The sequence below is a fragment of the Hypomesus transpacificus genome, chromosome 1 (genome assembly GCF_021917145.1).
Source record: "Hypomesus transpacificus isolate Combined female chromosome 1, fHypTra1, whole genome shotgun sequence".
Taxonomy (NCBI): Eukaryota; Metazoa; Chordata; class Actinopteri; order Osmeriformes; family Osmeridae; genus Hypomesus; species Hypomesus transpacificus.
The window spans coordinates 10501372-10528700 of NC_061060.1; the positions used below are offsets into that span (position 1 = coordinate 10501372).

Genomic DNA, 27329 nt, shown 5'->3' on the forward strand with positions numbered 1-27329 from the left:
GGTAAGGTGATTAGGTAAGATCAACTCTAAACAGGGGATCCTATTCTTAACAAAGAACACCACAGTCTCACCAGAATGCTATCAGGATTGTTTGAAAAACCCGTATTCACCATCCTTTAGAGTAGGCCTTCGACAAGTCACCCAGCCAGCACCTGTGAAAGGTTTGTCTAGGGCCTATATGGATGATGACTATGCAGCCTGGCTCACCAACAGGGATATACATGTTATGAAACTGCACAGATCAGGCAAAGCCAGGGAATGTAGGCCTTCACTTTCTGAGAAGTGGTTGAGACTATGTACTGTATTGTAAGTTTATAAACAATGTGTCACAAAACATGCCAAAACAGACTTCATGTTAAATAAAGTACAATGGGGTTTTTTCAACTAGACTGGATGTGCAGGTTCATACTGTAGTCATGAACATATTGAAGATATCCAACCATCACGCAACAGTTTTCTCAATGTCGCATGAAACCCAACCTAGGCTCCTTTTATGGCACTTTTATTGCATTCATTATTGTCAATCTATCAGTCTGTCTAATTACAATGCAAGCTGCATACAATGTTACAATCCAAACCTCTGTAGTCAAACAGTCTAACAATGGCAGATCTATGTTAAATCCAGAATTATTTCTTACTGCAAAGTCAAATCAACCAACATCTTACTACTGTAAAGGAGTCTTGCCCCAAAATCCTAAAGGTTGGGTGACTATGCACAAATCCAAGACCAGTTAGCACAGAAAGCTAAATAGGATAGCCTACCCTACAGTTTAAAATCCCAGTTCTAGCCACAAACTACAATTTAAACCAGATTAAAGTGTTAAAATAATCAATACTCACAGTCGACATTTGTTTGTATTTTATTGGTTATTTCTTCTACAGAGGTCCGTCCGCAATAGCCTTCTCTCCACCGAGTCATATGAAAGTGCTTGTGATTTTTACTGGGATTAGTGAGAATTATAACGAACCATTGTATTATTCGCAGAGCTCTCACTCTCTCTCTCTCTGAGCTAATCCCGAGGCAGCTCCGGAATCTACCGCTGATTAGGCCTCACACTTGACCCTAAATCCTTGCTGCAAGAAGGATGCTAAACAATAAAAAATGTTTTAGTTTTTTTGTATTCTAGCCTGTATCGCTTCATTCACTGTGACTGGTGAATATCGATAAAACATTTAGGTAGTTTAATGGCAGCTAAGTGATCAATTAGACTTGGATCCTTAGAAAAAAAAGAAAAAAAAGTGATGCCGACGAGCAACCTAATGAGACATGTAATCTTCCGGGGATAAACACATTCATGGTTGTACTTGCTTGTACTACAAACTTTTATTTTTTACAGTTAGAAATTATTTACAGGGATAAAACATCGGTGTGTAAGTGTAACGTATTATCTACAGTCAGTTTATCACAGTACACGTAGCCACAGCTTCTCCCTGCGCGTGCGTGCTGTGTGTCACGGTATTGTGTTTTATTAGATACTGTGGCCTTTCGACTACAGCTAATAATTTGTCTATTGTTGTAAAAAAAAACATGGCGGACGAACAAGAAATAATGTGCAAACTAGAAAATATCTTGGAAATACGGTAAGAAACACTCATTTATAAAAAACACATCTGGTGAGTTTGGTAGCTGGATGCTTTAGTTGCGGTAGGTAGCTCTCGAAAAGAGCAAGTGGCTAGCTTAGCCAGCTAGTTTGTAGCAGGCACTTCCACCCGCATTAAGGTTAGCTTCTTGGCTTTGTTATTGAGCTAGCTGGCTATGTGGCGATATAGCCGCAGGGCTATAAGCGGGGTCGCTGTTCTATTGTCTCAAAAGACCTGGCAAATTAGCTTGCCATTCAGTCAGCCATACGATGTTCTTTGTGCATATTACACTAAGCAGCAGGCATGAATTATCTGTGCATAATCGCCTATACAGATGTTTTCATCAGCTAATGCCAGATGTCTGTGCCTTGACAGACAAGCTGGTTAGCCAGCCAGCTATTGTATATTAGCAGGTTAATATCTCTCCTGGTTAAATAAAGGTTATAATAATAATAATATCTGGACAACGTTGCCAAATGTGGGTTAAACACGCAGAATGAAGGGCTGTGATTCATACTTTCAATGGTTTATAAATAAAGCAGCATCTGCTGCCACACACACAGCTGTGCAATGGCTTCACTTGCCGTGGAAAAATAGAAACGTTAAACCCAAATATGACCTTAATATATTAGGTTAATTGTAGGTAAAGTAAAATCAAGAGGTATACTGACAAACAAAATCAATCCGTGAACTTTCATAGTTTTTTATATATATATATGTATGTGTGTATATATATATATATATATATATATATATATATGTATGTATGTGACTCCATTGCCAACCCCCCTCTGGTCTCCAGGAACAAGACCCTCCAGATGCAGAAGATCAAGTCTCGTCTGAAGAGTGAGTTTGAGTCTTTGGAATCGGAGGAGAAACATCTGAAGGAGTACAAGCAGGAGATGGACCTCCTGCTGCAGGAGAAGATGGCCCACGTGGAGGAGCTACGCCTCATACACGCTGACATCAATGTGGTATGTAGCAGCTGGCTCCTTGTTCTGCTCAGCCAGTTGTGTTGCCCTCCAAGGATCTCCAACTGCTGTCTGTCATTCCTGTTTCAAATGTAGAATAAGGGTGCTGTGGAGCGGGGAGCTGGGATTCCCCTCCGTTACTTCAGTGTAGCACTTCTATCTGTAGAGCTTTATATCATTCTGTAACCCCCTCTCGCCAGATGGAGAGCACCATCAAGCAGTCAGAGAATGACCTCAACAAGCTTCTGGAGACTACGCGGCGGCTGCATGACGAGTACAAGCCCCTGAAGGAGCACGTGGACGCCCTGAGGATGACCCTGGGTCTGCACCGACTGCCCAACCTCAACGAGGAGGAGGAGAAACTCTCACTGGAGTCAGTACACACGCATGCACACGGCTCGCCTCTATACACGTGAACCCATGTCTTTTTTTTACACACACAGTGAATACACATGTAGGCCACAGAAGTACCGCATTAGAAGTAACCTCAGGGGGATTTAACGATTTGCCTATGTTGCAGTTATGAACCTCATAACTATGATGTGCATATCTATTCTCTTTCATCTCGTTCAGTTACTATAAGAAGCAGGGCCAACCTGGTCTCTCTGTCTCCGGTTTCATTAGTTACTTTGAGAAGCAGAAGGCTGAGTGGCAGAAGGAGCCTCACGAACCTGCTATCCCAGAGTCCCTTGCAGCGGCGGCGGCTGCAGCCCAACAACTCCAGGTCTCTAGGAAACAAGACGCCCGCCAGACGGCCACCTTCAGACAACAGCCACCACCCATGAAGGTACGTCTGCATGCACATACTCACCAACTTCAGACAGTTACCTTTTCATGAGGGTGGGGTTTTAACCTCTCCTCATCCACGATGATACTGACATACATTCTTATATGTTCAAGCAGGTCAAACAATGCATACACGCTAACCCTTCACAACCAGTGTAACCAACGCAACTGTGTCTGGAATTAACAATGTTTCTGTTCCCTCTCTCTCTGCCCGTCTTCAGGCATGCCTGTCCTGCCATCAGCAGATTCACCGCAACGCTCCCATCTGCCCCCTGTGCAAGGCCAAGAGCCGCTCCCGCAACCCCAAGAAGCCCAAGAGGAAGCCTGATGAGTAGACCCCAGCCCCGGCCGTGTAGGATGTCCCTGGGTACTGCGCACTGTGCTCGGCCTGGTCTCAATGCTGTAAACATGCATCCTCTTCCAGCCACTTTCAACTGAGGTAATCTTATGAGGTGGTAGTCAAATAGTCAAACCACATTAGTAAAAAAGAAAAAAAAAAAGATCAAAGTAAGGCTGGAGAGATTGCATTTTATAAGTGTATGAAAAGGGCCCTTGTGTATGTGTTGCGCTTCACCCTGTATGTTTCGAATGTGGACTTGGTATGAGTGAAATGGTCCTCGGTCCTTATTGATCCATCCACACTGCAGGGCAGCCATGTCTTGTGTTCATGTTATTCCCCTCCTTGTTTTGACCAGTGCTTCAGTGTGTTGAAATGTCATTGTCATAATCCTAGTAGACTCATTAGTCATCCCCAATAATGTAAATGCAATAATAGAAACAAAACAAAAAATAACATAAAAAATAAACCTATGAAATAAAATGTTGAATATTAAAATAATATTGCTGTTGTTTTACCTGCCTTAGAAAGTTGCCTTGTACTGTATTTTTCTTTGTATTTAATTTGCAATGCACGCAAAAAAAATTCCATGGTTGAAACATGAAGACTGTTTTGCGATAATATAAAAGGTGGGTTTATGCTCAAACCCATAACTTTGTTTCAGTGTGTACTGGGAACATGACGTAAATGACCAACTAAAGAAGAAATTAGGCGTGTTTGGTTTTAATAGTGTTGTATGTGAATCTTTAATACAAAAATAAATAACTGTTTTTTTTTTACTACATTGGGAATGTTGTGTTTTTACACAGTTGGAGGGTCTAATTGTTCCTGTGGTGTTGCCTGGGTTACCCCTGATGGCAATAAGCCTCTCTCCTTGGCTTGCAGTTCCTCCCAGATTGTTTGGGGTGCGTCAGAGAGCTTTGGCAGATTCCGTAAGAGCTCTCCCAAGAGGCACACAGTGTCCTGAAACCCAGGAAACATCTGGCCTTAACATCCATGTACAAGAGGGTTATTTCAAAGGAAAAGTGTATTTAAATGTGTTGAAGGCTTACTCTGTTGCAGAGGTGAGTCTGGAGTCTGTCCTCGAGTGTGAGAGAATCCAGTAGAGTCCTCTTCCGCTGTATGAACGTGTCTAGTGCCAGACTAGCCTGCTGCTCCACACACTCACCACATACTGAAGGGTCGTGTATCTCTATGTCTGCTGCCTGTTTAACACCAGCGCACAAACAAGAATCCATTAGTGTCCATGTTTGTTTTGATTCGATACAGAGCAGCAATGACCCTATTAGAAAGTTGAGTGTGAACCATCTGAGGGTTAATGGTCATCCGTCCCTTTCTTACCCGTCTCATTTCTTCAGCAAAGCTCTTCAGTTTGAGCACTGAGATGAGCTGCATGGGGACTGGTCGGTCGACAGGGTCTAACAGAGGGAGTTGGGAGTTCACATCTCTCCTCTTTCCTACTGTAAGCTCTGGAAGGCAAGACTCCTCTCTCTCCAGCCTCAGCTCTCTATGTCTAGTATCACTTCTGTCTCTCCTGCTCTTTTTCTTCTCCGGATGTCTTGAGGCAGCTGGGTGCTTGTGCCTGTGGACCACCGAGACCATCCTGCAGCAATAGGTTTTCAGAGCTTTGCTCTCCCCTACTGGCTCCAAATCGACGTTCAAAAGGTGCATGTTTGGCAGAAAATTAACGCTATATCTAAAGTGCATTGTTTTAGCTGGTCAGAGTCAAGGAACTGTCTATACTTTATTTACCAGCCAAACACTGCAGCTTCTAATAGTTAGCGCTAGAGATAGCATAGTTAATAGCAAATCCTTCGTGTTTGATGTGTTATTTATCGTCCTATCTTAATGTCTGTCAATAAGATACCACAATGTGCCGTTTATTGTTTTACTTATATATTGTGCTAAAATTAGCTCACAAAGTTAGCATACTTGCTATCATGCAACTGTGTAGCAACTGCGTTACTGTCTGTGTGTGTAGTAATAACAACGTCGATGACAACTTTAGCTAGTGCTTGCTTGCTAGCTAGCTAGCTAGCTAATCTAATGCAATGGCTAACCTGACCTGTAGACTAAGCATACCAGCATTAAATAAGGACAAGACTAATATCAAGACAAACCTTGGACGTGCATCGTTGTATGAGTTACGTGATTCAAAATAACTATTAACTCGTGTGAAAAGCATTAATAACTTTAGCGTGCCAGCCTACAAACATGTCATGTCCACAGTGATTTAAGGCAAACAATTAAATACCACCACCTAGCGAGTGGAAGGCTAAATATGTGAATATGGAATGGCAGGCGTAATCTTGTGTTCATTTGTAAAATGAAGTAAAATAAATGTATGCTGCTCAAATCACTGTTTCTGAAGATTTTTTATTGGCCTACTAAATGAAAAATAACAGATCAAACCACCTCTTTTTTTCTGTGGTCCTGGGGAGGAATTTGATTGTGCCTCGAGTTCAATTACCCTAAATTCCAGGAATGTGTAACCTCATGGCATCAGAGTAAAGAATGCAGTGTGGCAGTCCCTTGAACCTACAATGGGATACAGGGCACATGATACAGCATGGTGGGGGAGAACAGCTGATTTTCTGCCTCAGCCTTTGAGACAGCTGTAGCAGCCAGCCTGTAAGATGGCTGCCTAGTGTGAACTGGAGAGGCAGGGTGATGACGTGCTTTTAATATGAAACATGTAGACTAAAGATATTAACTTTCACTTTCCAACTTAATTGAAACAACTAGGAATCCAGAATATGGATCAGTTGAGGAGTATAGGAGGATAATATACCATCCAGTTATACTATTCTTAAGGACACAGGAGAATGCATCACTACCCACCTATCAGGCACCAACGAGACAGTGTCACAAGTCTATCACCTTTCTAATTATAGCCCCCTAGCCTCCCTCAACTCTCCAAGAATGGAAGTTTGGCCAGGTCCATCTGTGGCCTAAAATTAGCCCCCCCACCCTCCCCCCCTACCAGGGCTCCCAGTCCCTCTCTGCTCTGCTGTGTCAGACAGTGGCACACACACAAACAGAGAACAGAACTTCAGTCTTACAGCGACATACACACTCCTCACAATCTCTGCCATTCCTCCACGTGACTGACCAGTTATGAATGTGTTTACTACAAGCATACTGTTCAGCAAATTTAGCATAAACATCGCTGGTTGCTGACCCATGAAGTGAGGTAAGTGGAAATCTTTGTTAATCTTCCTTGCTGTGTGTCTCTCTGTCTTTGTCTCAGTGTTGGTAGCTACAGTTAAATGTCTTTAGTTTTAAATACAGCATTATGTGACGGTGGACGATTTTAAAGATATAGTCTATTATCGTTCACCTCACATGCTGGATTTCCCTATATTTGGTATTATGTAGGCTGTACTCGATTTGATCAGTTGTCACAAAAATGAAAGACCACAGACATGATGCATTGCTGTGCAGAGCAGTAAACATTTCAATACTTCCTGAATCATCTCAGTATGTTTGCAATGATTGTATTTAGCATGTGTACCACTCAAACTGAACCACGCATGTAAGGCATGTCGCATATCATCATGGATAGCATAAATCCTAACCTTACCTGCCAACCTGTTCTCATTGATATTTTCTGTCTCAAACCGCAGGTGAAGGCAGTCTGATTGGACTGTACCAGTTCCCTATCTCAAGCATGGTACAGGAGGAAAGCCCAGTCAACATGAGTTTGATGGACATCTCCAAGATCTTCTCCCTGCTCCAGCCCAAGGAGGGCGACGAGGAGGAGAGGGAGCAGTGCCAATCCCTCAACCAGGCGGTCAGCGCTGATGACGTGGCCCAGCTGTCTGAGCTCCTCTCCCAGGACAGCTACCGCAGGTGCATCAACTCCCGCAGTGGCTGGGGGGTCCCAGTCACCCCCCTGCGCACGGCTGCCGCGCACGGACACCTGCGCTCTCTGGAGCTCCTATTGGAGCACGGGGCGGAGGTAAGATAGAGGATTGGCTGGCTGCGCGCGCTCCCGGGGTTTAAGCTCGCTGATGTTGTCTGTTGATTGGAGAATGTGGATTTATGTAGCCAGAGGGTGGGACAAATTGAGATGAGATAGTGCAACCTACAACCTCGATTTGTAATCAGCCTGGTTAAGATTACCCCACCGAGCTAAAGATGGATGCTTTGTCTCACCTTATCTGTGTTTGTCTCAGCTTATCTGTATCTCTGTGGGTGTCTAAATGTGTCTGTGTCGATCTGGGGGTGCGTGTTTATGTACTCACAGGTGGACAGCTTGGACGTAAAGGCCCAGACCCCTCTCTTCACAGCTGTCAGTGGTAAACACCTGGACTGTGTGGTAGCGCTGCTGAAAGCAGGCGCCGACCCTAACGGCAGCCAGTACAACAACTGCTCCCCGGTGCTGACCGCCGCCCGCGAGGGGGACGTGGACATCCTCCGGGAGCTCCTCCTATTCGGAGCCGAGGTGGACGTCCGGCCCAAAATCCCCGAGTGGGCTACCAACGCTACGGCGTGCCGAGGACCCCTGTACATCTCGGCCGTGTACGGCCACCTGGACTGCTTCAAGCTGCTGCTCCTCCATGGAGCCAACCCCAACTACAACTGCACCGAGGAGAAGATGCTGGCCAGGGTCAAGCAGCCCAAGACGGTGCTGGAGATGTGCCTGCGCTACGGCTGCGGTCTGGAGTACACACAGCTGCTGATTGACTTTGGGGCGGACATGTACCTGCCCACACTGATCGTAGACAAGACCACCATGCAGAACGAAGCGCTGGTGCTGCTGCTGAAGGAGAGAGGTGAGGCTTGCTTTGACGTTAGAGGCATACCGAGAGGACTGCCCATCTCTCATTGGTTCTCCTCCTGCCTAGAGAGGTCTCCTTGATGGTGGATGTGGGAGGGGCGGGGGGGGGGGGATTATCACAGGAACTGCCTTAACACAAATGCAAAAACCTGCACACACACACACAAACACACACACAGACTGCTATTTAATATTACACAGTTGCAAGTGATTTGATTTTGTTGACCCATGATCATTGTTATGGGTACGACTGTGAATAGTAAGTACAGCATATAATCCAAGATAATAAATGTTTTTTGGAGGCTAGAGCCAAGGAACATATTGGGACATTAATATCGGTCCATACTATTACATGTAAGTAGATGTCAGCACATTGTTTAAACGTTTTAGCAATTTGTTTAAATAAATCATACAAATAAATCTCTCCTTTTCCTTTCCAGTCTGTCCTAAAACCCTGATGTCCCAGACGAGATTGGCCATCCGAAGATTCCTTCCCATGGTCAACAAAGCAGCTGCTATCGAAAGCATGGACATTCCTCATATCTTGAGGAACTACCTCAACCATGTCACCTGACTTCTAGTCTCTGTCTAGTAATGATATTCAGAGATATGTACCGCAATTGTCACAAAAAGCTCAAATAGCCTCCTACTCTCCTACTCTCCAACCCTTTTTCGTTGTAAAAATTGCACATAAGGCTGTATTGGTTCCAACATTTTGACTGGGTCATTTCCTTTATAATGATGCAAAGATGAAAGAAATGTAGCCTTACTGAGGAGGATTGTGACATGCTAAATCAGGAGGAGAATCCGAAGGAACAGAGGATAGAAGACTTGAACTAATGTGTGCCTCTTCTTGTAGTAAAACATCTTATTTTGTACAGAATTCAGATGTTCCAACTGACATGTTTAAATATGTCTTTATTGAATATTATGGTTGAGTGTGTTTGTCATTAGATGTAGGTGTTTTTTATAAGGCATAAATATATTAAATATAAAACAGTTTATAGATACACCCTCTTTCTATTCAGCACTGTCTTCTATTACAGAAGGACTGAGTTGGAGTTAAAATACCACTTAATAATACTTATACAAAGATATATTGTCTCCATCTGCATTACCATGAGCCACCACGAGGTGGAGGCCTAGCACTGTACATTCTTTGGGCTTAATGTTTACACCCGTGTGATCATGCCAACATTCCCCAAAGTAGGTACTTTATCACTAATCACTGTAATGGCTCGGCTATTACAATCAGGATGTGCGTTTACCTCAACTGGGGTGTGATTTTACCTCAACAGTCTCAAGCAGGTTGCCAATAGGTGGTACTGATTATACCAATCCACAGACAAAAGGTTTAACCTGTCTAGCAACCACCAGGTACAATATCTTGATTGAACTCACTCTCTTAAACCAGTTTTGAACAACAGAACAATGGACGTAATTGATATAATGAGAGACTGAATGCATAAAAACAGCTTTTGCAGAAAAAAAGCTGTGAGCTGTTCAAACATGGGTGGAAAACGAGAAATCTCGATGAGGTTGCACTCCAATCCAGGTCCTATCGTTTTACAGTGCATACCTTTCTACAGTGCTTGTTTTCCCTCTTTCTGTCTCTCTCTCCCCCACTCCCCCTTCATTTCTTCATTTCCCTTTCTCCCGTGTCTGTGTGTGTCTTAGATCTCACTGACTTGAAACAGACTCGCCCCCGTGGATATGAAAACATGATGTACTAACGGATAAATACACTTTAATATGGCTTGCTGGGGATACATATGTACATCCGACTCATCAGTTATTCATTATAGCCACTTGGAGAACACAGTTTGTTTGCTTGAATCGAACAGCGAGTAGCACCATGCTAGTGTTTTGGGGTACATTACATTTCAAAGAGTTACAACGTTTGAATCCAGAGAATGACTTTTGTCTCATGCATAGCTGACACCATCAGCCCTGTTTGAATTGTGAACTTTTACTCTAACATGACCGGTTAGGTGCACCCATCTGCTGCTCTTGAGTTTGAACCAATCTAGTCATGTCAGACCAGTAATTTCTCAAAGGAAGGAAAGCTGCAGTAGAGAATCTGAAAGTAGTCCCACTCCCCCTTGCAGCTGTGAGGGAACATTAAAACAAAGGATATACACAAAAACACAGGATATGATGTCACAAAACAGGAAGTCCTGTGTGTCCCAGCTGACATCACAACACTGCATGGGACACAGTTCAGTAGATAGAGGATTTTTATTTTCAAACAAAAGTACAGTTATAATAGATAAGATTAATTATAATTTTACATCAAATAACAACATATTCCCAGTGTTTCTGATTACATCTAAACATATTACTGTTTCAACAGTACGTACAATTCCACGCCCGCATTCACAGTTTCTGGATTTGAATAGGCATTTTTCTTTACTTCTGTGACCAAAAATAAAATAATGATTGACCCCTAGGCCAACAATAAAAAAAATGCCACTACTGTCCATATACTGTTGATGTTTCAAAGACACGGGTAAAATAGTGAGACGTTGCTCTGTGGTGTTACAACTAGAACCCCCCCCCCAGATAAATGGTTAAACATAATGGAACTAAATAACCATCCAAAAGAGAGGCCTCTTTCTGGATTGAATTTTTGACCTGGAATCCACTTCAAATGTTTTGGGTGAATCCACTGTACCCTAGCTGTTCGAATAAACAAAGGAGAAACGCTTAAACAACTAAGGAAGAAGACTATGTTTCCTAACCTTATCACCTAATATATCATCTAAATAATGTCATACTGGATATGTGTCAGTGTTTACAAGAGCTAAATGCTGTGCTATTACTTACTTTAGACACTGATCTGATCCCAGAATATGTCCAGCAAATTGCACAGCGTGGAGGTGGACCCTGGCACTATGTGCAGGTGGATACTGGTGAAGGTGATCCCTAGATGCAAAAGACTGAAAGAAAAAGGCTTCACATTCTCAACCAGCCTGAACAACACACTTCAGCATTTCCTTGGTTTGACAACCACTAACACTATGAAGCAGAGCTAACAATGGGACAGTAGTATAGAGGCTGAGGGGTTTGTTGTGAGTTAAATTAGGGGTACTAAATACACACAAAAGTGTACATCAAAACAGATAAGGGTTATGTCTTATAATGTAGTCTAATACACACATGATAATATCAGCATAATGTACAGAATACTGAATCTCATAAATACTGTCTCTAATTGGGAAAATAAATAAACAGTTCCAAAGCATTGCAAGATAAATAATCCGTTACTGTGTGATAATGTGCTTTACTGACACGATACTGTAAAGGACTGATTGAGATTATGTCCATTTTATATATAGCTCCCTGTAAGAGCGTTGCTCATTAGTTTAGTTATTCTGCTGCAACAATAAATCTATGCAAACACGTACAGAAGCCTTACACCACCACCCTCAGTTGTTTGCCTTCCTGTTGCCATAGAAAAAGTACCCGTTTTACCTTGAATACGTAGGAGGAGCGGCACTTTCCACAAATAACCAGAAGTAATATGGCAAAGTGGGCTGTTGTTTCATTAAAAGCACAGTTATGGCATTTTTTTTCAACCACAAATCAGCTATCCTTACGTTGTATGTTCAAGGTTTCGTTCTGAACTAACTTCAAAAACATTTTTTTCCCGCACTGGTATCTAAGAGAGGAGCTTATGATATGAGCATAATTTACTTTAACTCTCTGAGCGGAAACGACGCTAGTCTCCAACGTAACCACCAATGTTCAAAGATGATATCTGTCGTTTATACATTTTGTTCATTTAGTTACATTGTTCCTTTTAGCGAGCTCACTGTGTCACATGATTAATGATCACCTCAACAAAAAGAAGAAAAAGTGCCGGCAGGCCTTTTATAGGCTACAAACTATTTTTACACTCGAGTAATTCTGTCAGCGTCATGTCATCTGGGAGACAAAGTACATCTAACTACATTGTATTTAAATGTACACGTTTGCCTCAGTTTGAATGAGTGGAAATCATTCCAAAAATAAACCAAATCAAATGCGTGTTTATGTTCAACTGCAGCGCATGGGTGGGTCAGAGATCCAGTTAGTCACAGTATTCTCTCTCTCTGTCTCTCTCTGGGTCTCCTCTGGTGTGAGTGCCTGTCGGGCTCCCCAGAGTGCTGTGTTCCCAGAGAGACGGAGAAAGAGAGCAACGCGTCACACTGAGGGGGAAAGACATGACTAATTCATATCTGACTGTGAAATTGAATAGATAATCACTAGTGGAATGCTGGAAGGCACTGTTGGATAGCATCTCTGTTCTCTGCAGTGTAACAGGGGCAAGGGGGGGGGGGGTATGTAGGTGTGTATGTGTGTATATTGAGGACAACAACTGAGCTGGACCTGAGGTTATCGAAGCCTGGAAGCCAAAGCTACACTTATCTGTTCCTGTTGAAAGACAAGCACAGTGCCAGCCTGTGCCATGCTGTGCCAGGCTCAACGGGTTATCATACACAACAAGAACCACGTCGGTGCCACTTTTAGAAGACACTCAAAACCACATCACCTGTGTTTCAACTGGTCTTTACTTGAAATAAAACAACATAAATTACACACCATTACAAAGAAAAAAAAATCTGTTCTTTTTTTCCAATAAAATAGTGCCTATAAGAAGGCAAACAAATATGACATAGAACTATATATTTGTTTTATATATCACTCTGTAGTGAGTACTGTAAATATATAATGATATATCACATCGCACAAAGTTGTCATACTGTAGATCGATCAAATGATGATAACAATGATGGTGATATCATTACAAAATACTTCTGTATCTGTCGGTCAAACAATGATTATTTTTAAATAGATGAACAAGATGGACATTTCAACTGTGGAAAGAATACACCCCGCATCAATGTACAGTATGTGTGTGTAGACACCTGCAGATATGATGGTGCTTTCTCCACCACTGGGACGGACACCTCATTCTAGCGGGGCTCCGCCATCATACTCCCCTATTCCTGACTGATCTCTTTAAGATTTTCAGAGTACTCTGAAAAATAATCAATAATAATTTACACAAAGACCCATGCACAGTTAGAATTCCGTTGGGTTTCCGTCAAAATAATAAAAGAAACTCTTGATACCTGCTAAAAAAAAGGGAATCTGGGTTGGGGTGAGGGAGAGGACATGTTTTGGTATGTTGCTACTCTCTGACATGTTGTGACATGGATTCACCTGGTCTCTGTGGTATGCTTAGCAGATACCATCTACTCTTCATGGAAGCCTAATATCACAGTCATGTTGGTGCAGGATCCTGCCTCTCGCATGCTTTAAAAATTAATGTGCAACACTCATCAGAAGGTTGACTTGTGGGCTGTGCTTTTTGGTATTTTCCTGTAAATATCCATCACATGAATATGATGATTATGCTTATAGCATGACTAAAATCCGAGCACGTCCGAAACTCCCCATAGGCTGCTCTCTGTTTAAACAGCCAATGAGAAATAAGCCCTGGGGAAAAGGGTAGTTCTCAGGTAAAAGGGGGAGGTATATCAAATACATGTTTTTACTGACTCGAGAGTTCCTCTACAGTGGAACACGCAGAGGCCCTCAAGTGAATGTGAATACCCTGTAAAATCCTGTCTGCTATGTGGATGCCAATGATGTGAATGTTCTATTTGACGGTGCCCATTATTGATTGGCTCCCTGACCCGTCATATCACAACCAATGGCAGACTTCCAAGTGAATGACGCTCCTCATGCGAAAGAAAGAAAAGCACACACACTGAGACAGGCAAAAGAGTTAGAGGGAGGGATGGGGGGATGGAGAGAGGGAGGGAGGGAGAAGACAGAGAACACTAAAGTAGAGTGGGCTGGAGGGCAGAGAGGGCTATGCTTAGGAGAGAAAAGGGAGGGAGACCAAAGGACTAGGGAGGTGAGAGAAAGAAAGGATTGGGGGAAGAACAGAGAGAGGATGGTTAGCGAAAGAAAGAGAAAGACACAGTGTTCATGTAAAAAGTTTGGACTTTGATGAAACAATGGTGATTCTGACAGCAAGGGCTTGATATAAGCTACAGAACAAGCCTGTCAGACGTCAAGTCTTGCTCAAGACACACTCACACACATGGCCAACACTCACCTACCCTTCAACTCAACAGCTTTCATCTACATGCACTATCCAACTTGGAGAAGTCAGCTCTGGCAAGGGAAAAACAGTGGTAAACATTTACTTGATAATGATAAGAAAAAAAAACAAGCAATGCCGACAGGACATTCAGACTGCTTGGTTGGTTGTTCGGTGCCGTTTCCAGGGGTGGAGCTAGGTGACGGTGGTCTCACCAGAAGTAGCATGGTAACTAAGAACATTAACATACAGGTAAGAGAGAATTATAATCCAAGTCTTCAGTCCTTGGGGCATCAGTCAAATCAAATCACCCATGACAATATTGGCCGTTACTTCCATTCCTTTAAAGTCTATTTCATTTCTTCTTCTTTTTTTGACGGAACGTAATCTGTTCGACATTTTAGTGCTTCTAGGAAGGAAAAAAAGAGCCAGTTCTTCTGGAGAGTCTGTGAGGCTCTATTTCTTAAATGGTGCTAATCTACTAAAATTCTGCCAGAATGGACCCTGGCCTCTTTTGGATTGACTGAATTCAAAAGCCTCTGCTTGTGCCAAGTCCTCCGGTACCTCATACTGGCCGGGGCCCAGGGGGTCCTGGGGGGGCGGGTATGAGGGGGGTGCGCTCCTGTTTACACCTGGTGGGCAAGTGCAGAGGGGGGGGGGGGCGGGCAGGTGTGGGGGGGCCGTTGTAGAGGGGCATCAAGGAGGGAGATGCAAGGCACAAAGCAGAGGGGAACAGAGTGGATAGCAAAGAGAAAAGGTCGTCAGTAAAGGTACCTAATTAGAAACAACACCACAACATATATCCATGCATCCCCCCTCCCCTTCCTCACTGTCACATACACATTGCAATACTGAATCTTTGACTGCATGATCCTTCTTGCATACAAGACCACAAGATACATGATTCTAGAATCTAGATCATAGGATGATGCTAGACAATGGATATGGTGGGGGTGTACAACTCTAGAATGACACAAGGGAGTCCAAAATGCTATTCAAACAAACCTCCAAGTCCGACAAAGAAGACCACCAGAGATAACACTCATTCCGTACAGATATGAAAGCAAGCATTTTTCATAACAGAGAGTTATTGTTATTCTGGCTTTGTGGACCGGAGGTCAGATTGATTAGCAGCCTACTCACTACGGAACACGGAGAGGGATCAAAAATCTACCAAAAAGCTGCTTTGCATTGAACTAGTAAACTCTAGCATCACAACTACACTATTGCCAATAGCAACTACAGATAATCAATAGTAGAAGATGGGAAAATAAATTGAAAAGCTGCCATGGCATCTTAGAGTGTGGATTTTGTTTAGCCATAAATACATTTTATTGTGTTTATTTTGAGAAAATGTATTTATTTCTCTAAATGTAAAAATACTGCTAATATCCTGTGTTTTAAATAGAAGCAGAATTAATTGTAGGCAGATGCCCCAATTCCTTTGATAATTTCTACAGTATAGCTCACATTGTTTAGCAGTTGCCATGGCATCTTGTTGCATTAACGCTTTATAAAACTCTAATGAATATACCTTAATCATTTTCAAACCATGTCCATACAACATGGCCCTCTTTCTCAAGATGATATCTATAAATGAATCTGAAATTCAAGAAAGTACTTCACCTTGTGCCAGGTATATACACATACAGCACTTTAAAACATATACACACAGACACAGAGCACGGACAAACAACTCCCAAAAATGGGCCCATCCCGACATTAGAACAACAGAGTTGTTAGGTTAGTCGCTGTTACGATGGGCCTCATGCTCTGTGTGTACCATAACGGTCTAAACAACATCAACATGTCAAAAATGGGGAAACATCCAAAAACATCTGTTGTGAGTCTTCATAGCTGACAGTATCAACCTCCATGCAAACAGCCCTCTGTCTTTTCGTTGATGTTCAAATGTGGTTGGAATTACAGACTGTTCTGTGGTGTACAGTATTACGTGTATATGTCACAATTTGCTTCATGTAAACAGAACTGGAGACGCTTGTAATTTGTTTCGATACCTCAGTTCTTATGCTAGTTCATTTTGTAGCACTGTAACGTTCCTAATGTAGGCTATTTTCCTTGCTAACGTCACATAAAGTTAACTAAAAGGGGAAGCTGGGTTGACAGGTAGCTAAGAATAAACTGATCCAATGATTTACTTTTAAGAGGTTGTCGTTTTTCAGTTAAAACAGAGGCATCTCCACAATTACAAATGTCCCAAATGATGTAAACCTTCTACAGAAGTGACAAGACACATATTGATGTGTGTGTGTGTGTGTGCACTATGAATGAACAGCAATGAAAAGACAGACGGCTCAGAGAGGAGAAGAAAAGGAAAATCACCTGATATCTCCGTGTTGCCTCACCTTTCTGTTTGGTCACCTTTCTGACCGTCAGAGCTGCCTGACGCTTCTGGTACTCAGAGATCTCAAAACCTGAGGACACACACACACACACTATACTTTAGAGTCAGATTGCAATTGGATGCAGTTGCTGGTGTGTCCAGGACTGGGTTGTTGTGTTGCCCGCTAGCCCTTTAGTCAGCAAGGTGGAATGACATTCACAACTCATGTTATTTATGACTGAGAAGAATACAATAGAGAGTGTGTGTGTGTCAGTGCCTTTGGGACAAACCAAGATGTACCAGAGATGACACGTGTGTGTGTCTATGTGTGTGTCTGTGTCTAACCGATTTTCTCGTCCTCCTGCACCATCTTTCTCTCCTCGTGGAAGGCCCTGAGCCAGCGGATCTTCTCCTCCAGCTTCTTAGCCAGAAAGATGTGGATCTCCTCGCTGTCCTTGTTGCACAGCTTAAAGGCGTTCTTCACGCTCACGTTGAAGTCGTCGTCACGCCCGTCTGTGGCGTCCCTCACTTCGTAGCGGTCCATGTCGATGCGGCCCTTATAGTACAGGATATCCCGGCGAATCAGGTCCTGGAGTGAGCAAGGGAAAGAAAGAGGGAGAGAAATGAGAATGAGAGTGGGTGCTCTTAGAGAGTGTGTGTGTGTGTGTTAAATCTTCAGGAGGTGTCAGCTTGCGGGCATCTTCCACTCCTTATTGTGCTGATGGAGACTGGCTTATGCAACCCTTCTCCATCTGCTGCCCAACAGACAGCACACCCTCCCCTCCCTCCCTCCCTTCCTCCCCTTCCTCCCCTCCCTCCCCACCCCTGCCCACCCCACAAACATGCCATCCTCCACACGCAACAGAACACATTACAATGATGATGATTAACTTCTTCATATTCATAGACTTTCACTACATGACCAGAATGTTTCCTGAACGGACAGTGTTTCTGTGTTCATCACATTAACATACTGGATCAAAGCTATGGCATCGGAGATGCTCTAACTAGTCCATTATAAACCCAGACCAGATTCAAATTGTATTTTCAATTGTAGATTCAAGTACTGTGGTATTTTGTTTTACTCGGCCTGCAGTACCAGGTAAATTAAATTCAAATGTTTGCCCTGATAAGAATTTCAATTATGAAATCAAAAAAGATTGGAACCGAGGATTGAGGCCACACATAACAGAATCACAAGTGACAGCTTGGCTTGAATATAGTCTTTTTTCAGGCACAAAAACCATGAAATCAATAACGAAGCATCACCAACGGTACACAAATAACTGGATTTAGATGCAACAGTGTGTGTTGACAGTTCATTGCACAGGGAAGGCACCAGCACATTAGAAAAAAATCCCAGACAAAAAGGATATTCTTGTTTGGGGTCTATTAGTCCCCAGAGATAGCTTGACGCACAGGTAGACCCCCTGACAGGACAGTGTTGTTGTAAAGCCTTGGGCCCCGCTCCAACTCCTACGCAACCAAAAGCTGAGAGCCAAAAATAGAACCCTGGAGTCTCGTCCATCCAGTCACTGGTGCGGTCCTCAGGGGGACTGAGCCCTCAGCCTCGTTCTCTGGGTAAACGCTCAACCACAAGGCCGCCCACACAGCGCCGCCCCAATGTTGACGTCGACTGTTAAGACTGCAGTCAGGGAGCAGAACCCTGGAACTAAGCTCTCCTCCGCTTTTAATGACAATTAGAGAGGAACGGTGAGAATCCCAACAAACTACTAATGAGCGTGCCCAGATGAGATCGCTGTCTCTGTGCCGAAAAGGCGGAGATGTGAGGAGGAAAGGAGGAAGACAACACGCAACACGCTACTAACACGCCCTGAGGGCTGGCATTACACATGTTATGTTAGGGTGGGGGTTTTAGAGGGGGAATAGGGGGGGGGGGCTGTACTGAAGTGTGTCCTGCAGCCACTTCCCCCATAAGAGAGCAGGCATGCCATGGTGAAGCAAGGCTCAACACATAGTACCACTCATACGCAGGCACGCACACACACATACACACACCCGAGCATGCACACACACTTACAAGATGGTGAGGGAGACAGCAAGGACAAGTATGTATGGAGGGGGATGGCGTGTGTGTGTGTGTGTGTGCATGCAAAGGAGAGGGGGGTGGAGAAAGGGGGAAGAGTATCCAAACATTTATGACTATATTTATTTGTACATATACATTTATTCTTATATGTGCATATATGTGTATGTGAGAGACTAAATGTACAGTAAATGCCCACATAGTGAGTATGTGTGTGTGTGTGATAACAAGTGTAGAACCCTGTGGTAATCTCCATTTTACAGCCAATCAGGAGCTTGTACAATAGCACAATGTTCTTGTGTGACAGCTCGTGTGTGTTCAGCTAGGCACTCTGGGATCAACAGGGAATGTCTGACCATTCAGTATGTATGGGCTTCACATCCCAGGAGAGACTAGACACTCAAAAGCACTTCTCACCAGCACGGAACATTTCTCACCTAGGGGGCCCTTTTTAAATCAGGGAACGTCAGCATGCAAGCTTGTTTTTTTTTTGAAAGCACCACTTGAAAGAGGAGATATTTTAGAGCGGAGAAGAGGATTGTGAAAGGGAAAATCATGTGAGAGAAAGAGAAAGACAGAGACAGAGATATATATAGTGAGTGGGACTGAGTTAGAAATGCAGTGAGAGAAAGAGGGAGAGAGTGTGTGAGGGAAAGAGGAAGAGAGAGAAAGAGAGGCAACCCGAAACAAACTGACAGAGGCAAGAGAAGGACAGAAAGAGAGCGAGAGATATCAAGAGATAGAGAGAGAGAGAGATAGATATACAGAGAGAGAGAGAGATATATACAGAGAGAGAGAGAGAGAGAGAGAGAGAGAGAGAGAGAGAGAGAGAGAGAGAGAGAGAGAGAGAGAGAGAGGGGGATTGTGCACCTTCTTGCAGAGGACCAGCTGGTGGTCGAAGAGGAAGAAGACTCTCTGCTGGCTGCGTCCATACGGCTGGTAGATCCATGACATCTCCCCGGTATAGATCAGCTCGGAGCTCCGGTCTAGGATGTCCTCACCCTGGACACACACACACACACAAATACACAAGCACACAGACACACACCCAAGCACACACACAGATGACGGAAACATTTCAACTCAGTATAACAACTAAAACTGCATTTTATTTCGTATATTCTTATGTGTGTTCGAGCGACGACTAATTGTTTCTAATTTCATTTGCAGTGCTAACAATGCCAACAACATGTCTCCATAATCCAAATGCTAGCATTATTATTGAAATTTGTGTGAACTGTCCCTTTTGATTTCCATACAGCGTAATTCCAACTAGTCCAAACTTGAGTAGCCCCACCCTACTAGAGGGGTGGGGCTGGGGGTGGGGCTACACAAGTTTCCTTTAGGGCCACTGGTAGTACCTCCCAGTCCAGAACAGAGGCCTGCCATTGGGCAATCTTGTCTATGTTCTCCAGCCTCCTCTTCCTCTCATTGATCTGCTGAGTGACGTTCCGCATCACCGCCAGAGCTGCCGCCACATAGCGATAGTCACTATAGAGACAGGACATGAGTTATTACCGGGAAATGAGCGAATGTTACATCAAAGAGCCAGTAAATCTGCTACACTGTAAAACACACCAGAACATCAGCTGCCACAGCATCGCCTGAGATAGAGCAATTATCTGGATTCAATGAAATTTAGAGGTAAAACTAACTGTTTATAAGTTAACTGAGCCTGTAAACGTTGTCAGGCTAGGACAGGCCCGGTGTACTGTCCTGAGGTGGGGGCCTGACGAGAGCAGATGATGTATGTGTGTGTTGGTGTGTGTGTGTGTGTGAAGGCAGGATTCTATAGCTGGCAGCCAGTCGATACCTCACAGCCACACACAGACAAACTGGCACAGAAAGCTGGCATCTATCCCTCTCTTGCTGTGAAAGTGTGATTTGTGAATGACCTGGAGCTTGATTAGACAAACACACTGACTAACAAGAGATGAAAAACCTTGGATGGTTGTGTGTGTGTGTGTGTGTGTGTGTGTGCGCATGTCTCCTACCTGTGCTCTTGTGCTGTGTATTTGAGCAGCTCGGCCAGCTGCAGAGGGTACTTGCAGATCTTCTGGACGGGCGTGAGCAGGAAGCCGTCGATGGCGATGTCGATCATCTGCTGGAGGAGACGGCACGCCTCGAAGAAGTGCTGGTACCTGCCGTCTCTCATCAGCTTGCTCAGCTCCATGCAGGCGTCCAGGTGGTTGTTGCAGTACTCCGAGTAGATCCAGAAGCCGTCTTGCTGTAAGACACACACGTGGGAGTTTGGAACAGTACAGACAGGCAGACAGGCAGACAGGCAGACAGGCAGACAGACACACAGGCAGGAAAACCCGAAACAGTGAAGAGGATATGAAATGAGATTCAGCCTCTTTTAGAAGTAGGTCAAGGCATTTGTCATGGCATTTCTTTCACTGCCAAATATAAGCTTTGTGATTCAGGGTTGAAGTCATTCAACCATTTAAAAATCATGGAGCAGAACACAAATTGAGGAGACATTCTTCATTTAAACAAAACAACACAAAACATTTTCTCTACACTCCCTCACATCGATCTCCACAGCATGATTCATCCCTATTTCCGAGTTGGGAAGAGTTGCCATTGTTCTAGAAAGTGGGGTTCTAACAATCTACTGTCTAACAATGTAGCTGTGATGCTGCTGCTCTGCACGTGTTCTCAGTGTATCTCACATGCTGCTGGAATCAGGGTTCGAAATAGCTCACATGCTCTAGGATACCGGGTTCTAAAAACCTTGCGTTCCTAGAATCAGGTTTATAAATACGTCATGTGTTCTACGACACAGGGTTCTAGATACCTGACGTGTTTTACATCAAAGGGTTCTAAATAGCTTACATGCTCTATAATACAATGTATAGGACCTATGTCCTAGGTCACATGGTTTGACCTACTGTACAAAACGTGTTCAAGGAAACAGGGGCCCATAACTAACTAAAATAATGGTTTGGTTGACCTAACTTGTTTTAGAAAACAGGGTTCTATACGTCCCGTTGTGGTGTTGTGACACGTTTTCTAGGAAGCAGGGTCCTATCTCAGAGAGGTGGGGAACAGGGTTCTGTATGTCAGGGTTCTCGTGTTGTGACTCACGTGTTCTAGGAAGCAGGGTCCTATCTCAGAGAGGTGGGGATCCTCTGTGTTGTACTGTTTCTCCAGGTCTCTCACAAAGCCCATCTGGAAGCGGTAGATGTCCTCAATGTTCCCAAAGATCACTTTGAGCTGGTCATCATTGAACATGTCCACCCTCTTCCTACACTGGCGCAGGTAGCCCTGAGAGAGAAGGCCCAGCACAGTGAGGGGAAGACAATGTGTGTGTGTGTGTGTGTGTGTGTGTGTGTGAGGTGGTGGTGTGTCCTGTACTCTTCTGTCCTTCAAGTGTTTGATGTAGTGGCCCTCTGTGCTCAAGATCATGATTGAAGAGTGTGTATAAGACAGTATGTTAGTAAGACAAAGTGTGTGTGAGAGTATGTGTGTGTGTGTGTTCCATACTTCGCAGATGTCCTTCAGGTGTTTGATGTAGTGCCTCTCAGTGCTCATAATCTCGTTGATGACATTGGCCCTCATCTGGTCTCGGTTTTGCAAGGGCGAGCCCAGACACAGGCAGTCATTGGTTGGGTCCAGGTGGCCATTCTGAACCTCACTGGTCCCCTCGGCTGGCTCCACTCCTCCATCCTCCTGGTTGACCCACAGCTGAGGAGAGCAATGCACACACACACACACAGAGACCACACACACAGAGACCACACACACAGAGACCACACACACATATGAGTGAGGGAAACACACATAAAGCCACAAAACCACACATACCTGACCTGAGGTAATTGACACTCACATTTTGATTTATATTGCACACAAAAACAACTGAAGTAATAGATGTCAAAGTGTCAGTGGTCCACAGTAAACTCTGTACTATCCTTTTTAATATATTTTCAAACCCCCCCCCCCCCCCTACCCGAACACACACACACACACACTCACACACACACACACAATGTTCTTTGATCCAGGGAGTAGGTAAGGGACACACTGCCAACCAGCTACCCAGTGTTCAGAGGGCACTGCCAGGGACAGATGCCAAGGGAGAATGTCCAAATCCTGTCCAAGCTGTGCTCAGAGAGGCTTGTACACACACACATTCACAATTTCACTCACTCACTCTCACTCACTCACACACGCCCTCATCCCCTGCTCTCTCTCAGACTAGGGCCAAGCGAGCGTTGTTCCGATGCCCAGCACTGCCGACACCTGATGACACACAGTTTGCCAGGAGAACATCAAAGAGCCGGCGGGTAGAATGCCAAACACAAGATGAGATGTGGCTTCACAGACAAGCAGAGAGGCGGGTGGGAAAGCTCTGTCGCTGACGAGGAGCCTTTCTAGCCCCCTACACACTACACACTACACACGAATTAGAGTCAATAGTAAAAGAAGATTACGGTAGAAAGAAAGTAGGTACTGAGAAGCCCACAGGGGAGTTACATTTTGTATAAAAAATGTGTCTATCCCTCAGAATGGTTATGTTATCCCCATGAATCGTAATTACACTCAGGAGACGATCAGTCTATCAAATTGAAATCTGGATCTGGTGTGTCTGACTTTACTTTTGACTCGTATTGGTCTGACCTGGAGGATGATGTGTGGGGGGGGGGGGGGTGGGGGGGGGGTCATGGAGGTCATGACAAATGTAATAATGAGTGTATGCGTGTGGTGTTGTCAGAGGTGATGGTAGGAAGGGGGGGGAGCACATTGCGTAGACAGACTGAGCGGGTGGAGAGGAGACTGGGGGGGGACTGGATGGGTTGGAGTGATGAGGCTGGGGGTGGGGGGGCGGACGCACCTTTGACGTGGTGTTTTGGCACCGTGGAGTTGCTATGGGGTTGATATAGAAAACCTGTTTTGTTTGGGGTGGAGGAGGGTGGGCTTCCACCTTGGGGGGAGAGAATGACAGAAACACACTTTTGGTTGACTGGCAGCCTGTCGGTCCTCTGGGGCGCTCTGGTTGGCATGGAGGAGTGGGGTGGGGCATGGGGGACTCAGGGGATTTGGCACCTTTGTGTGTGAGTATGTGTGTGTGCGTGCATATGTGTGTGTAATTTATTTTGAGGAAAACAACTTTCTTGCTGGCTATTGGTCCTTTTAATCATGGGGTCAAGAGCAGTATGGTTGACGTGGAAGGAGTTAAAGCAAGGCTCTGCAAACAAGCAGGGCAACAATCACCAGAGAAGATTAAATAACCAGAAGGGCCATTAACAGAGCCTTTAAGCATCCTGACACTGCTGTGTGTGGAAAGCCTTTCAAGAAATATCTTCTCCTCTAACTTGTCTTAAAGGTGACAAGTGTAGCTCAGTGGCAGAGCATCCCACTGCAGATCCAGAGGTTACAGGTTGAAATCTCCCCGTGTATTACTTTGGATAAAAGCTAAGTGTATTCATTACTACATCATTGTCAAGCCCCGTTTTACGAGCATAACATAACATCAGACAGTGTATCCGAGGAGACTGAAGCAGCCTGCCGACAGTATCTAGGAGTGATAAGGTCTGTAGGACATGTTAGATGGTCCCTATCAGTACCAGAGGCAGAGGGGACCTATGGCCGCTCAGGGATAGGATCCTAGTTCACCCATCTGTGGGTGTTTGTTAGCTTCACTAGTGTGTTCGTAAGACACAGTTGTGCGTGAGATGTCTTGTGTGTGCGACAACAAAGTGTTTGTTGTTACCCATGAGGAGCATGTGTGTGTGTGTTAAAATGATGTGTTACTTTGAAAGGGAAATGTGTTATGCAATGTATGCATTAATATGATTACATGTGACAATGTTTGTAAGTAAGTAAGTCAACTTTATTTATAAAATGCATTTCAAAACTAAAATGACAAGGTGCTGTACAATGAAAAACGTTTTAAATACTGGATCTTTTTAGTCATATCTGCATAGATAAAATAGTTAATTAAAAGTTACAAACTGCACAGAAGGCAAAACACACGTTACAAAACAAAGTCGTTAAAAAACAAGTGAGTTTTAACTGCTTATTAAAACCGTCCGCAGACTCTGTTTTATATAACTAACAGAAGCCAGTTCTAGAGAGTGGGAGCTGCAACTCTACAACTGCAAAAGCCCCCTTGGATTTTTGCCTGGATTTAGGTACAGCTACAAGGCCTTGGTCAGTGTGTGTCAGTGTTAACTGTGGTGTGTTCCCATCGTTTGTGTGTGTGAGATGTGTTACTCACCCGTACGAAGCTGGCGGGGAACCAGCCCTCTTCCTCGTCGATCTGGCCCCACCACCAGTCCTTGTTGGACGCGTCCAGCACCTTGATGACGTCTCCGGCCTTAAACGCCAACTCGCGGTCCGCCATGGTCACATGGTCCCATACCGCCTCAGCGCTGACAATCGAACCTCCGCTTATCAACTGAGGACAGGGGGATGTGAGAGATGGAGATGGGGGGAGAGGAGATAGAGAAAGAAGATGGAGGGAGGGAAAGAGAGAAGAGAGGGAGAGAGGGGAGGAGAGAGAGGAGAAACACAGATAATGATATCAAGTTGGTAAGTTCTACAATCGCGTCTAAATCTTTCAATCAATAAGTGTCGTGTCATCAAGTTAACTACATCCAACACATAACATCACTATCATTACCTTCCCAGCTGTGACAAACGTTAATCACACACTTGCGATGCTCGTGCACACACACTTACACACGCTCTCACTTTCCCACATTTATATCCACCCGTAGGATGACTTAACTGCATTAAGCTCCATGTTCCAGCTCATTAGGTAATTAACATTGAGGTTACATCCCTTGCAAACGTCATGAGAGACTTTTGCAGGGATGTAGAATGAAGAATGTGTGGTACACGACGTTACTAACCAGCACTGACACAGTAATGTGCATGTATCCATGTTAAGAGACATGGCTGTAGTTGAGCTCATTAGGATAGTAATTACTCAAATGATTCTGTCCTGGACATGTGGATCTCACAGTAAAAAACTCTCTCACAGATAAATGAATGATAATGCACGCACGCACATTCATACACAAAGCTAGCGTCCATTAGCAGCTTAGCATCTATAATAGAGCAACAATGCACCAAAGGTAACTCTATTATGCAAAAACAGCAAACACCGTAGGCACGAACACAACACGAGGCTGGAACAGTGGACACACAACAGGAAGCCAAGTCCATTAGAAGCACAGCACGACAACACAGATTCCTTGAAGGTCCTAACTGGCAGGTTAGGAAATTAAAATGATTACAGCTGAGTTGATCTAATGCAGGTGTCAAGGAGCAAACAAATGAGAGATTATTATCTGGCGTCTTTGTCTCTCTCTCTACCTCCTCCTTCATCTCTCTCGCCCGTGAATGTCAGCGTGAATGCTAAAGAGCGAGGGAGTGCGTGCATGTTGGTGCCGAGGTCTTGTGATCTGTGTTCCTGCGCAAGTGTGTGTGTGTGTGTGAGGGGGGTAAAGTCAGTCTCATTAAAAGAACAGGGATGGAAGAGAGCAAACACACCACAGCCCCCGTGACCTGTCGTCATCCATTTAACATCCTCCATCCGACACACTGGGGTTGAGTTACGTCACCTTGAGACTGGCGTGTGCACACACACACACACACACACACACACTTGTGTGAATTCATCAGTACAAAGGTAAACACATGCACAAACATTCAGTAAGGCATACAGACACATGCATGCAGGTCCCTACACACACACACACACACACACACACACACACACACACACACACACACACACACAGAAAGGTCAGTGTGGATGGTTGGCAGTAGGATCCCTAGCAGCTGCAGCTCAGGGAGAAGAGTCCTTCCTACTGAAGCATTCAAAAGAGGACTGAGGATCTGTTTGCTGGTTGGAACTTTCAGGGTCTATGTGCATGAGGCAAACTCAAATACTGTGTGAGGATGTGTTAATGGCTTTCAAATGCCTTCATGGTGATTAGAGTCTATCTCTGCCTGTATGATGTTTGTAAGCTTATGTGTGTTCCTAAATACCTACACAATTTGTGTACCTAAGATACGGGTTTGTGTGCTAGGAAATGGAGATAGTCAGGGGGTGAGACAGAGAGAAAGGGAGATAGAAAGATGGAGAGAGGGAGAGAGAAAGGGAAAGGGAAAGAAAGAGAGAAAGAGAGAGAGAGAGAGAGAGAGAGAGAGAGAGAGAGAGAGAGAGAGAGAGAGAGAGAGAAAGGGAAAGAAAGAGAGAGAACACAGTGTGTCTGTACCTAATCCCGGCCCCCACAAGGATATAAGCTCTCACACTCCGCGTCCACATCCCCCCTTAAACCGGCCAACAATCCTTTCTCTGCCATGGCTTGCTGGGATAGCGGGGGGATATAAGCCAATCGGGAGTCAGGAGTGACTATGGGAG

The 27329-nt window shown here is 44.4% G+C and overlaps 4 protein-coding genes across 14 annotated transcripts in view; 2 read left to right on the top strand and 2 right to left on the bottom strand.

The window, feature by feature from the left end:
- The first annotated feature begins 1275 nt into the window (after positions 1–1275).
- Positions 1276–4459, top strand: zc4h2 (zinc finger, C4H2 domain containing). 2 transcript variants are annotated; one of them, XM_047018474.1, is made up of 5 exons: positions 1276–1581; positions 2384–2555; positions 2753–2925; positions 3126–3339; positions 3560–4459. In XM_047018474.1, exons 1-5 carry the CDS (start codon positions 1529–1531, stop codon positions 3671–3673), a joined length of 726 nt encoding a protein of 241 aa, XP_046874430.1. In that variant the 5' UTR covers positions 1276–1528; the 3' UTR covers positions 3674–4459. The 2 variants fall into 2 exon arrangements, with proteins under 2 accessions (XP_046874430.1, XP_046874438.1); XM_047018482.1 differs by having other exon boundaries at positions 1280–1581; positions 3177–3339.
- On the bottom strand, positions 4395–5917 carry LOC124466549 (uncharacterized protein C8orf48-like). 4 transcript variants are annotated; one of them, XM_047018504.1, is made up of 4 exons: positions 5796–5917; positions 5017–5093; positions 4728–4880; positions 4395–4638 (listed from the first exon to the last, which is right to left on the bottom strand). In XM_047018504.1, the coding sequence occupies exons 1-4, from the start codon at positions 5806–5808 to the stop codon at positions 4477–4479; spliced, it is 405 nt and encodes a 134-aa protein (XP_046874460.1). In that variant the 5' UTR covers positions 5809–5917; the 3' UTR covers positions 4395–4476. The 4 variants fall into 4 exon arrangements, with proteins under 4 accessions (XP_046874460.1, XP_046874458.1, XP_046874459.1 ...); XM_047018502.1 differs by having other exon boundaries at positions 5017–5278; XM_047018503.1 differs by having other exon boundaries at positions 5017–5315.
- Positions 5918–6697: 780 nt separating this feature from the next.
- Positions 6698–9384, top strand: LOC124466506 (ankyrin repeat and SOCS box protein 12-like). 2 transcript variants are annotated; one of them, XM_047018413.1, is made up of 4 exons: positions 6698–6868; positions 7302–7636; positions 7925–8453; positions 8899–9384. In XM_047018413.1, the coding sequence occupies exons 2-4, from the start codon at positions 7346–7348 to the stop codon at positions 9030–9032; spliced, it is 954 nt and encodes a 317-aa protein (XP_046874369.1). In that variant the 5' UTR covers positions 6698–6868; positions 7302–7345; the 3' UTR covers positions 9033–9384. The 2 variants fall into 2 exon arrangements, with proteins under 2 accessions (XP_046874369.1, XP_046874376.1); XM_047018420.1 differs by lacking the exon at positions 6698–6868 and adding an exon at positions 7112–7155.
- Positions 9385–12993: 3609 nt separating this feature from the next.
- LOC124464866 overlaps positions 12994–27329 on the bottom strand; it is a 33150-nt gene continuing 18814 nt past the window's right edge. For 3 of the 6 annotated variants that reach the window (XM_047017009.1, XM_047016981.1, XM_047016795.1), the window contains 10 exons: positions 25173–25352; positions 23787–23876; positions 22436–22636; positions 22037–22216; positions 20941–21173; positions 20308–20437; positions 19817–19948; positions 17245–17488; positions 16922–16990; positions 12994–15187 (listed from right to left, as the gene is read on the bottom strand). In XM_047017009.1, the coding sequence (XP_046872965.1) occupies positions 15012–15187; positions 16922–16990; positions 17245–17488; positions 19817–19948; positions 20308–20437; positions 20941–21173; positions 22037–22216; positions 22436–22636; positions 23787–23876; positions 25173–25352 (1635 nt within the window). In that variant the 3' untranslated portion in view covers positions 12994–15011. Of the gene's footprint in view, positions 15188–16089; positions 16158–16898; positions 16991–17244; positions 17489–19816; positions 19949–20307; positions 20438–20940; positions 21174–22036; positions 22217–22435; positions 22637–23786; positions 23877–25172; positions 25353–27329 lie in introns of all 6 variants that reach the window. The other 3 variants (XM_047016954.1, XM_047016971.1, XM_047016878.1) reach the window with 3 other exon arrangements.